This window comes from Leptonotus elevatus, chromosome 14, assembly GCF_054856555.1.
Source record: "Leptonotus elevatus isolate MCC_2025b chromosome 14, RoL_Lele_1.0, whole genome shotgun sequence".
NCBI classification, from domain to species: domain Eukaryota; kingdom Metazoa; phylum Chordata; class Actinopteri; order Syngnathiformes; family Syngnathidae; genus Leptonotus; species Leptonotus elevatus.
Genome location: NC_141252.1, coordinates 11,984,874 through 11,998,048, shown reverse-complemented (window position 1 = coordinate 11,998,048; position 13,175 = coordinate 11,984,874). Strand labels below are relative to the sequence as shown.

Genomic DNA, 13,175 nt, shown 5'->3' with positions numbered 1-13,175 from the left:
TCTTAGCATACATATGTTGTCTTACAGCATATAATTTTTTTAGCATGTTTTATAAATACGGGGGGGGGGGGGGGGTTGGGGGGATAACCGCTTTAAATTGTAGCAAATGTGCGCTGACCGCTATTTAGTATCTAACATGACTCTGAATGTGATTGGTTAGTTCTGAACACAGACACATTTCATAATATTATGAGAGGATGTGCACACTTGTGCAACCCTATTATTTTATTTGTTTATACTTACTTCCCCTCTTGAAAGTATTTACCTTGTAAAAACCCGGAACTTGAACACGGGTGTGCATAGACTTTTTTTTTTTTATCGCGGGAACGTGTCTCCGGCGATAAACGGGGGTTCACTATACTCCATCTGTGCGTTTTTACCCGCGAGTTTTTTGGGGGGGAAATTAACGGGTTAACGCATGCGCGGTCTGTCATTGGTCAGAAGCCTCAGCGCGCACACGCTCGGCGAGCTCGCGCATGGCACGAGTCACTAGTCACTTGTTGGTCAGAGGCGGAGAGGCACGCTGGACTCTTTTTACACATTGGTACCCTTTTTTTAGTGGGCGGGGGTGTTTGGCGAGACTTGCGCTTCGTTTTGTGTTTTGCTAAGTTGTTTTAATGTCAGCGACGAGGTTTACTGGATACGTATGTTTTAAAGAAGTTAAACTTTTGATTCATGGACTCAACGCGGACTTTAGCTAAAACTGTCAAGAGGCTGCTACGAGCTTGACTTCATTCAGTTAACGTTCAGGTTTGTCAACATTGTTGTTTATTTTTATTTTTATATAATGACCTATTTATTTGTTTATATGTGCCATTTTAATTATGTAAACTATGGGGTAATGATTCTCGTTTAACTGAAATCAGGACTGCATGAGTGAAAACCTCACGGGACTTTTTGCGTAGATGGGACTGCATCATCACTGGAAACTCATTGTGGAAAATATTTGACCAATTCAATCACGTTTATATGAAAAAAAAAAACTTATTACTAACACTGATAGATTCCTTGCATTCTTCAACTTTAAGGAAAAGTCTGGGGGGGAAAATGCTCGTATGATTGAAGATGATGATTAATTTATTGAAAACAGTTTTGACTTTTATTATCATTTTCTACAGTAGAAAAAAAAGAAGTTACCCTAAACATTTATTGAGCCGAGGCACATATTTTACACCATATGAAATTGACCAAAACAAATGGGGATATACAGGCAAATTATGTATTTTAGCATCGATTTTCCCTGCCACTATACATCACTAGCATAGACAGAAAAACAAAACATACTTGTTAAAAATCTATATTTTCTTGACTATGTATTGATACTAACGTAAACACAGAAGTTAGGAACCACTGGTAGAGCATCAATTTTCACTCCTAGTAATATTTTCCATGTCACCTTGTGTCCATGTGTGTTTCAGTTTGAGAGAGCATAAGGTTGTGTTTGGACGCTATGGCGGTACTGAAGATTGTGCTGTTCTTCTTGGAGGCTGTCTTACTGGTCCAGAGTGCGCGAGGTGAGATGAACGTGAACTGTCTTTCGTTTATTGTCAGGCTGGAACTCTCCTGTGTTCATGGCTCATTATAACTCAAGCGCGGGGGGGAAAAGTCTCAGTTAATGTTTTCACACAGAGAAGTAAGAGACGGAAAAGTAAGTAAAAAAAAAAACTCAAAGGAGCCCAAAATCAACACGGGTTGGGGAATGAGAGAAGGGCAAGCTTGCTTCTACTCAAATGTGAGCGTGTGTGCGCACATTCTCCAGAGCTAAACCAAACAAACATCATCCATCAGCTTCCCAGGGTGAAAGAACACAAGTCTGTGTAGAGAGTCCAGCTCTCCCGCGGCTGGCTGGCCGAGAAACTGACCACAATTCACAGTTTTCCGTGCCAGGGTCAGTACATTGCTTTTTAAAGAGAACACGCAGCGTGCTTGTCAGCAGGTCCCCCAATAACACGCGGATGCCATTTCTGTGATTTCACCCAGCATCACTGGCCGGCACAAGCATGTCTGATGCAATCCGAGGGCCACCAGTCAAAGGACGATGCAAAAACGATGCAGGAATGAGAGAGATCTGAAAGCCAGGCACATCAATTCCAGTTGAGGAGGACTAGCCGCTTGTAAAGCAAACTCCAGAGGGGCGTCTGATAGGTAGTACAATACCTGCATGTGGCAGGAAAAAGCGTTGGTTTAGAAGGGTGGGTGGGATTAGATCTGCTGGTGCGTAGACAATGCCTCATTCACAGCGTGGCGGCCGTGCCTTCACGGCGCGACTACACCAAGAGTAAACAAGTCGTGAAGGCTAAATAAGATTAGAGGCCATTTTGCGTGTTTACAGATGAACAGATGGGACGTAAAAATCAAGGCTGTTCCTCATCATTTCTCTGTCAAAGCTCCTCGTGCAGATGTGCTGACAGATATGCAGTTGGCAGACACTCCTGGATGATCCTGAATGATCATGTGGAAGCAGAGTAAATACGAGTTCCTGCGGCTCTGATACACTGAGCCGCGTGTTCCAGTCCAACTACAACAGCTCCGCTCTGACAGCATGTGAAATACAGGCTGTGCGGCTCCGACTCAAACCCGCTTCTGCAGCGAGGCGAAGCCCAGAGAGGCTGTAAAATGGCCCCTGTAAAATTTAACAATGCATGATGACATTTGTGACAAATGTAGATGCAATTATCAAGGCCAGACCCTCTCTCAACCCCCCCGCCCGCACCTTCACCCTCCTCCTCCTTTGACTTTTGCATGGAAACACTAAAACGACGTCGGACGTGTCGCTTTCCTGCTGTTAGCTCAACAATGCAGCCGAGGAGGAGGCAGTAGGTTTGAGCGAAAGCATTTTAAGCCTGTTGCTGTCAGTCATCAGGTGACATCTGATCCCACACACCCCCTGTCCTTGTGGCACTCAAACATATGGAACCCCCCCCCACCGCAATCCCCGCTCTCCGCATCGGAAAGTCTTTGCGCCTGGCCAAGCGAGAATGCCCCCCTCCCTCCCCCTTGTACTTCCTCCTCTCTGGTGCCCCAGCCACCCCCAGCAGCCAGAGGAGGTGCCCAGTGATGTGTCCCAGCACAGTCTCTAATGTGGCGACAGGATCAGAGACCACTAGGACTTTTCTGTCCCTTCTTTTCCACCGCCTGCTTGGTTTAACACAGCTCTACTTGCTATTGATGCTGTTTGTGCTTTTGCGTTGACAAAATCAGATCAGCCGGACGGGTGACGTGAAACTAGTGATGGGATTTGTAATGAATTGGTTGGTCGTGTGAAATTGATTGATTATTAGCATCTTGAAGCAATTGAGGCAAAATGGAGTCCGCTGCTTGGTTATAAGCAACTTGAGGCTCTGGTCAATTCAGTCTCAACGAGTTTATCATTGAGAGCAATCTTTCCCAATTATTAAGCCAAGACACATTTTGCATTTGAAATATGTCACAAACATTTTATGTACCTCTATATACTCAATATTCAAACTATTGACCAAAAATAGGGTTTCAGGTAAAATTTCAGGATGAACATCAACATAAAAAAAATCTCTTTTTAATTTACTGGTGAACTTAACTACTCAAATTGCTCTCAGAGAGGCCTCAATGTCAGGGTTTTACCAATTCCGGTTCTCGAGGTCCGGAGTCCTGCAGGTTTGAGATGTTTCTGCCCAACAGGAAACCAGATACATATAATCAGCTCATCAGCATGCCTGAGAACAATCCTGTGTTGGTAGGCGGAAACATCTAAAACCTGCAGGACTCCGGACCTCGAGGTTTGGAATTGGTGAACCCTGTTCTATGTGATGCCAGGGGGCGCATGTAACTTCAGGGAACATGTTTTTTTTTTTGCCCCCGTACTAGAATAAAGTGTAATTGCACATTCACTACAGTAGGTGGCAGTGTCACTCTTGTTGTCAGAGAGGAGCACTGACCTCATTTGATGTTCTCAAATTTCTTTTTTAATGCACATCCAATCAATGTTTCAGCACGTTTTGCGCAACACGTTCTCTAGCAAAGAGTCGAGGGACAAAAGTGGCCAATTACGTACATCCTGTAACTTCACCTGAAAGACCAATAATCCCTAATATTTGTATGAATGGCTACTGGTAGATACAACTGCATATTTTTTCTTTTTTCTAATGGAAGGGGATTTAATTACTCTGACTGTCTGTCACTATATGTCACTTGTACAGCTAGATGAAAAAAGAATTACATTATTTGTAGTAATTAATAAATTTTCCACCAGTTTGGTTAAATTGGGTCAGTTTTTTTAATTGACACCGATTGACAATGGTGTCAGCATGATTTAGCTCCCAGTACTGGTATGGAAACAGGAGTTCAGAACATTTACTGTGAGCTTTTTATATGCCAGTGAAAATAATAATTGAATTGAAGTATTAATTATTCCCCCTATAGTCATGCGGGCAAACTTAGTTTTGTCCCTCAGTCTACTCTCAAATTTTTTTGAGTCTCATTGGCCAAAATACTATTTTGTAGGGAATGTAGAATTGAAAATTGCCGTTCATTTCCTGCAATTTTTTTTTATAAGGTCTTTCTTTAAAATGATCTGCCATTGTTTTTCTTGGAAGGAAATCTTAAGTATAGTATCAAATAGGGGTGTGAATTGCTTAGTACCTGGCGATTCGATTCGTATCACGATTCATAGGTCACGATTCGATTCAATAATCCCGATATGAATCTATAAATTGATGATTGCGATATTTTTTTTTTAAACTCTAATTTAGAAAATACTAATCAGTAAACTTGTACATGTACACTGTAAGATTTGTATGAAAATGTTTTTGTTTATCTGAAAATTCAGGCTTATAACTGAGCCACTGCATTTAACAAACAGGTTGCAGTCTGTTTCATGTTTGAACAGCACTAAAATTAAATATTAAGGCTTAATGTTCCATTAATATAACATTCTTCCATGCTTAATGTGTAAATCCGAACCCTAAGTAAGACGTTTTGTTGAATATTTCCATAAAAAAATGATGTTTAAAAATAGATTCAGCCGCATATTGAATCAATTCAAGAATTGCGTGCTGTAATATCGCGATATATTGCCGAATCGATTTTTTCTAACACCCCTCGTATCAAAAGTACTAGCAGTATTAGTATTGATGACAACTGGAGAGTTGAGTACAGTACGCGTACTGGCATCAGCCTGAAAAAAAAAGTGGTATCGAACATCCCTAATATTTTGAATCGGGTTTAAAAGACCTCTCTTAAGTGAACTGTGCAGTGGAAAAGTTGCTACGATAAACGCGTGTACTTACATATGTGTGCCTTGCACAAATGAGAATGAAAAGAGAACCAGGTGCCTCCGCTGGCAAACAGCACAACGCACCGTTTGCTTGCATTTCAATGATCAACAAACGAATGCTGCATCACATACAGCCGTGTGTGCGCGCACACACACGCACCCACGTGTTCTCTACCTTCGCAGCCATCTGGACAAACTTAGCGCACTCTTTGCATCCCCGTCGGAAAAATATACATTTTACAGCACCGTTACATCACGCTCACACAACAAGGAGGTATTGTGATGCGCGGCGTGCCAGTGGCTGTTAAAATCACAAGGCCATTTGGCCGCATCCACAGAGTTTTCCATTTCCTTTACGCATAATGAAGTGAGATTCAAAAGTAACTCAATGCCCCAAACGTCCTTGTAGTTTGGGAATGTCTCCTGACGAGCGAGGGCCAAGGTAGATGCTCTCGGGAGGGTTCGGGGGACAGAAAGAATAACTTGCCTTGTGTATTATGTTTGAATATTCCACTTCGGGATTCAGGAAGGTAAACATCGCTCATTTTCTGCTTGAGCTCCATCTGTAGGACTGACACATCATCGCACAAAGCCGACAGTCAGTCCTGCCTGCCAGTTACTGCATTTCCTCCCCTTTATTACCGCTGTAAAGCTGGAGGAAGTAGGTTAACTTAATGTGCTGTTGTTAAAACAAGGCATGGGCTGACCTTTACTCACCCCCCCCCTGCAATCTTTCTCGGCTCATCTTAGCTATTTGTTGAGTGGAGGTCCATTTGCGACAAACAATGGGTGGATTATGACGTGGCCGTCCCCCACCTTGGAGGTGGCAGATTCATTTTAAACACTCATACTATGTCGTCGACTGGGCCGAGGCCTCGGTGCTGCCGTGGCGCCGCGGTTTAGGTGTGCGTGAGAAGTAACACTTGGACGTATGCTGTTTTTGTACCGTGTTTTATTAAGCAAATTACCCCTAGAAAAGTCTTGATAATGAGACGACCAAGGGGATTTTTAAAACCCGCTCTGCATCTCCCAGAGGTGGGAATAATCCGTTTGTTTTCCCTCCACTTCACCACGAAAACAATCCGTGTTCCCCGTCTATCAGCGCACGCCGCTGACCCCCGGTTGGCAGAGGGAGGAATGTGTCAGACTTCACCCCCTCACAGGGAAAGAAAGGAAAGGGCTGTAGCTGTGATAAGTAGTCATAATGGAGGTCACTTGGTGTTTACTTAAGAGGGGTCATATAATCCCTGTTAGCAACACTCCCTCATTGACTGACTTAAATGGCCACTCCAATTAGCATTCATGTGGAGTTTCAACAAGGCATTGTCCACTTTCCATGTCAGCTGTATGCTAATGCTTACAAGTTTGTACGAGGCTGCATCCAGAGCTCATTAGTTTGCTTGGGCTCGGGATGCTTTCAGACCACACACGTTTTCTCCGATTGGCTGAAATGCTCCAGTTAACCCCACACAATCAACGTGTCAGACAATCAGCATTCACACGCTAACCGCGTTGACGCACTTTGCCGCCTCGACTTTCAATGATCTACCAGGTCGCCATTTGTGTTCTTTGACAGCTGCTGGGTTTTGGCGTTAGATGGCAGAGGTTCGACTGTTGTGTCAAGCTCCCGGTGTCAATCAGTCTGAGTGGCTGGAGGCGAGCCCGTATGTGGGAGCTGGGGTCGACCCGTACATGGGACTTTACAATAACCCTGCAGTTCCACAGTGGGAAGTGTTTGTCTTGCTCAACGCCTCTTTCAATGCCTCCTTCTGTGGCCCACAACCCCTTCTGTTTTCTCTTACTCTTGTTGTGGCAGGGTCTTCTCTTGCCCGCTCCAAATCCACATTTTTAGGGCTTCGACATAGTTGCATTGTAAACCCATTTAACTACTGTAGCAGTAGTCAAGTTGAGCTATTTCACAGCTTGAATGTACTTGTATTTTTGTTTAAGCACGTAAGAAAAGACCCAAAAAAAGAAACAAATCTGTAAATAATTAAGTCGAGACATAAATCATTCATTATCAAATCTCAAGGCTCCAAGTAAGCAGTTTTGCAAGTCATAAAGCAAGCAACTTTTGAAATTAATTAACACACTGAAAATGTTTACAGACAAGGAAATACAGTTAACTGTACTGCTATTCACAATGTGAATACAAAAATAGGAGGGGGGGGGGCATTCATTATTGTCATGTTTTTAATGTTTCCTTGCTTCAGCTCCCTGGCATTAGCCTGGAAAACAATTGCTTCTCAAATGAAGTAATTGACGCAAAACTCCTCCACAAAGTTATTTTGCATCTCTAGTAAAATGTATTTAATCTTTCCCCTTTTGTATGCAGTGCTACTTTGGCTTACCCCAATTTACAAGTTTTTTCTTCTTTTTCTCCTTTGTGTTGCTAGCCAAAATTTGAGTTATAAGTGAGTTTCAGATTTGTCATCTCTTGAGTGAAGTAGGGGGGGCAATTAAAGGACCATATTCTCTCAAGGTTGATTTGTTATGCATTTTTTAATTTAATGTCTTCAACTGCAGGATATGTTTGGCTATGGCTTTCTTTATAACAGTAGCCCCAAGGATAGTTCTAAGGGTGTTTTTGCCATCCCACAGAGCCCTGGCTTAGTCACTCAAAATGATCTGTTTGCCCCATCAAGAAGAGACGCTGGCTGCTACAGTATTCTTGAGGAGAATCTAGAAAAGTTGATTTACAGATGCCATTGTGTGTTTAGCTTGGCTTCTTGTCACAATATTTTGCCGGCATACAAAAAACCCAACACTGTAGTCTGGTTAACCCATGACGACCTTTTGTTACCTTGAGAAAAGATTCCCATGTTGAATGATGGCGGCTTTCAGGATGTCGCCCTGGCTCAGCAGGTTTGGCCCTACGTTCATTGTGATGCTATTCAGTGCGGTTGATTTGAACCGCAGACGCAGTGGTTGCCAACTCCTGTGATTGTTTGTTTGCTGGACTTGTCATTGCCAGCTGTGCTAGCTTTATAGGCTCATTATCACAACGCCAAATCACGTCAGGAAATCTGATGTACAGTACATCACGGAAAAGAAACTATGACATTCTATGTGTTTCTCACTGAGTATTGTTTGCTTTCATCACTTGTTGTCCTAGCAACTAGCTCACATTTATCCTCTCTTTCACAAACATACAAACACACACGCAACCCCCCCCCCCCCCCTGTTGTGCAGTTAATGGTTGATTGAAAGTTATGGCCGTGGAAACAGCGACGGCTTGGCTTGGCCCGAAGAAAGCCGAGCCAGGGAACGTTCGGGATAAGAAAATTTGAATGAGGCCTCTGCTGACTTCCACACACCCTCCTCCCAGTTTCCGTCCTCCTCTGCAAACCTCTTTCAGTTTCACCTCTGATAGGCTTCAATGAGACCCCACATAGCTTTTTGGCTTTTTCAATCCCATTTTCTTCTTCATTAGCGATTCTTTTCAGTGACCTCGGAAATTCTTTACCGCATTGTCCCCTTTGATTGAGTTTCTATGTGGTTCGGGCCAATGCTTGTCACACTTCATCAAAAACAGGAGTTTTCACTGCTGAAGCGTAAGCTGTCATGCTGCCCCCGTCTCTCTAAACACTGCGGCAGAGGCGAGGACGGGACCAATTCTTCTGTGATGAATGGAAAATGTGTCCCTGCCCTAACTTGGATCAGCGTGAGACAGGACGACAAGGAATAATCATTTTCGGAGCAAGGAGCATAATCTGTCATTCTTTACAGCGAGGCTGCGCACAATCCCAGACTGCAGCACGCAGTGAAATAGATTGCATTTCCTCATGTACAAGGATATGACTCGGGCTTTGGAGCAGCCCCAGTTTAGATGTACTTGGCACATGTGGCCTCCATTCATACACTAGCAACTTATTTACATGATTTATGTATGTGTTTAAAGGCATTTAAGCATGGATGATTAATAGAAGAGATGAGCACTTAACGATGTTTACAGCGTGTGTCTGTTATGGTCATCAACTGCCTCTTTGCAGGCCAAAGACCTACACAATATGGAGAAGTCCTTTTTTTAAGACACACCCGAGACCCTTGAATTGTAATTCTTCATCCGACGAAGACATTTTGGACAATTTTGTGGGAACAGTTTGGGGAGGGCCCTTTCCTTTTCCAGCTTCACCAACCAAGAAAGGTGCATTAAGGCGCGCTTGGAGGAGTTTGGAGTAGAAGAGCCCTATTCTCAAACCCATCAAACACCTTTGGGAAGAACTAAGTCATATGTGTGCCAGGTCCTTGAATTTTCACTTCAGAGCGGAACCTCTAAATGGATAATGATGTTTTTCATATCCACATAGTTTTAACATTGAGTTGATAAATGCGGTGAAAACACTGAGCACATGTTTTTGCAATAGTGATCTGAGCTTCTGTGTGCAAAGGCAAAACGTTCAGCTTGGATTGTGCCTCACTGATGTTGTTTAGATACAGTTTAATACTCTCCAGTACCTCACGACATTCCACTGGGTCAGCTAAAGCGAGCAGGAGTAACGTCTAACCTCAAAATCCAACTCTTTCTTTTATTCTCAGTTTCTGTTAGTGTAGTTTCCAGATCGGCCATCTTGTCTAGGTTGTGTTCATCCCAACAGAACGAATAAACGGTTGGCAGTGGACCCTCTCAACTTTTTGGTAATCCAACTCTCTACTGAACCTAAAATGTCAAGGAAAATGCAAACTAAGAACCAAACCAGAGCGAGATTAACAACAAAAGCTCCATCATCTTACAAATTTGTATTTTTTTGTTTCGTGTACCCTTTTTGCTAAGGTATCAGTATGAGTAAAAGGGGAAAGTGCTGTATATAGTTTTAAAAACTATAAAATAAAATAAATGTCTTCCTTTGTCCGTGCTGCAGTCTTACACAGTACTCCAGTTTATCACTCCGACCAAAGCAGATTGTCCTTCATAGATGTAACAATCACTAACCATATCCAACAATTTTCTTTATCGCTTAAGACGCTTATCTTGTGCAGGGTCATGAGTCGGCTGGGGCCTTTCCCAAGAATAGTTAACTCCCAAATATTGTCCTTGGTTTCAGACCCGTGTAATGGTGGGAAACATAGCATGTTGCGGACAAATGAAGAATAAGCGAGACAGCTAGAGATGAAAAGATGGCAGTGAACTTTGCTACATCAGAGTGGTAAAGTGAACCGGGAAACAAATTGTCACAGTGAAAGGGTGAGCAGCACACACTAATGACAGGCTTAACAGCTCCACGATGACAGATTGATTCCACACAATATTGCTGGATTGCGAGGAGGCCCCATTGCTGTCAATGGGGGCTTTGCCCGTCCACTGGCAACTTCCCTCCAGTCTGAATCTCATATTAATACTACTGTCATTCTCCTGGAAAGTTCTGGTGCTGCTCAGTATCACGGAATATGGCTGCCCTTCAGCTTCTAAACTCGGAGACGAACTGATAGTGAGCTCAAGAGCATTGTGCCATCACTCCATTATCACACCAAGGTGGCCAACACAACACAACACAACACAATCTGTGGTTGTCAGTATGTCTGGCCATTGTCTGACATCACATCAAACCAGAGTGACGGTGACTAACTTGTAGAACATCTGCAGCTCGTTGTGTGCCTCCATACTGTACCCCCGACTGTGACGAGAGTGCTGATGAAAATTCTGCTGTGACTGTGGAATGCAGCAAAAGATTGAAGAAGGGAGTGGCAGGATGCATCTCGCTGTTGTTGGGGCCTCTTAAAATGAGGAGCGTACTGTACATGATGAGATGGCAGAATTTTCCAGATTTTACTACACAGCATCATTTTCCAAAGTAACAATAAGATGCAAAAGTTTGTCTTTTTGTTTTAGTTATTCTTTTTGAGTCTGAAAATCAACATAATTTGAAAACATGTTTCATGTGTCCAAATAATATGATACCTTGAAAGCACTTTGAGTTTCCTTGTGCATGTATAAATAAAGCTGCCTTGACTTGAAATTGACCTTGTGGATCACATGACCTGAAAACAAACATTTTCATTGAATGTAATCTCACATGTTCTCTAAAACAAAAACGTTTTAGAAATGTAAAACCCTTTGTTTTAGAGAGCATGTCAGAGAATACATTCTATTGAAGTCAATTTCATGGTCAATAAAAACAAAAGGTCAAAAATATTACTAGAACATTTACCAGTGATAGCAGATTTGGAATCCTTGTTGAATTCCCTTCCCAGCATTACCTTTTTTTGTGAAGATTGACCCAGTAATTCCTGAGATATAAGGATTCAAATGAAGAAGACAGCCACGCCCCTTTTTGACAAAAATGTCCAAGTTTGGCGGGTCATTGCTCCCAAATCCCTGCTCCAGTTGACCTAAAATTTTGCCATCACTATCGTACACCCATTTTCATCCAAATCAATATCTGCTCGTTTAAAACCACTGGGTGATTTGGCATGGAATGTCCCTATTTTTAATGCCCCCTTTGCACTGAGTGAGTTGCTTATACTTCATATACTTTAGTTAAACATGCTGCAAAATCGGCAACTTAATACTTGGCATCCACTTAATTTTTATTATATCCTGCACCTTTACAGTTAATGTCTTGCGAGTCAACAGTCCAACTGCATTTGAATAAATTGTGATTAAAAGTGATTTTAGCGGGACAATGCTACAAACATATGTGCGTCCGCACAATGTCCCACTCCAAGTGGTCCATCCATCACCAAACATAGAGACAGACGGTCATAAACAGGTGCTTGTCGGTACCCTGCTCTGGGCTACAGAGAGAAAGCGGTGTGTTGGAGAGGGTCATGTGGCTGAGCCCAGGCCCGGGATCTGGGTGTGAGATTGTTGAGATTCCTGGTTACTGCCGCCTCGGCCCGCCTAATCCTCTTTCACTCCCCCATGCGTATATGAGCTGTGTTAAAGGAGACCTCTCTGCCATCTTCGCTCCTGTGCCTCTTAGAACAACCCCTCTTTGGCTTCAAGTTCATTTATCCACCCCCTACCCCCAACCTCACCGTCGGGACCACTCGTCCTGTCCTTCAGTCTGTTTGTCACTCTATCTGGCCTTTCTCTCCATTCCCAGACTTCCCCCCCCATCCCCCTCCCGGGTGCCTCTTCCCAGATAAGTGGCCGAAAGCGCACACTCAGTCCTGGTGTGTATACCAGTCCTCAGCCTAATGGAGTGAGATAAAGCCGGCAGAGTGCTACTCACTGTGGCCCCTTTGTGACAGCACGTCTGGCCAAAGGCAGACCTCATTTCAAAGTTTGGATGGTATATTAATGTTACTGGGGTTTTGTTTCAGGATTACCACCATTTTTTCGAAATAGTTACCCTCTTAAAATATATATTTTTTTAATGCTGACATGATAGCAAATTGTTTGGAGGATTTGTATGTTTGCTGCCATTTCCAAGTTTGCAATGTAGCTTTAAAAGTACTTACACTCACTTCTATTGGCAGCGTATTCCATTTATGTGCAGCATAACAGCTAAATGGAGCTTCCCCATGTTTACTTTTGAACTCGGTTCTCCGCTAATTGACCCAAGTCTGCAGATCTCAGAGCCCCGTTAGGTTTATATTCAATCAGCATTTATTTGAATGTATTCAGGACCCAAACCATTCAGTGATTTAAAGACTCGTAGTAGCAGACAACATAGGACATTAGAAAAGTTGATAGGAACTAATCCAGGACTGCTGCAAATGTGAAATAAAGGATTCGATTCAACAGTATACTTCCCAGACAGCCGCTTATGGAACCTTTAACCTGCATTAAAAGAAGCCTTGACTTGTGATCATTTTGAATGGTAGACAATGTTTTCTTTCTCCTAAGAATACTGTATATGGTGATTGGAGTAGCACCTCGACTTGTTTCCACAGACAAAACTGTTTAAAAGTGTCATCATGATGTAAACAGAGGTGGTCTTTGTTGAAACACTACGGGGACCCCAACCCGATAAAGCTG

At 43.0% G+C, this 13,175-nt stretch overlaps 1 protein-coding gene across 1 annotated transcript in view; it reads left to right on the top strand.

The window, feature by feature from the left end:
* Positions 1-498: 498 nt before the first annotated feature.
* Positions 499-13,175, top strand: part of LOC147162994 (fibroblast growth factor receptor-like 1) — a 32,122-nt gene continuing 19,445 nt past the window's right edge. The window contains exons 1-2 of the mRNA XM_086095789.1: positions 499-750; positions 1,419-1,514. Coding sequence (XP_085951915.1) covers positions 1,451-1,514 — 64 coding nt within the window. The 5' untranslated portion in view covers positions 499-750; positions 1,419-1,450. The remainder of the gene's footprint in view (positions 751-1,418; positions 1,515-13,175) is intronic.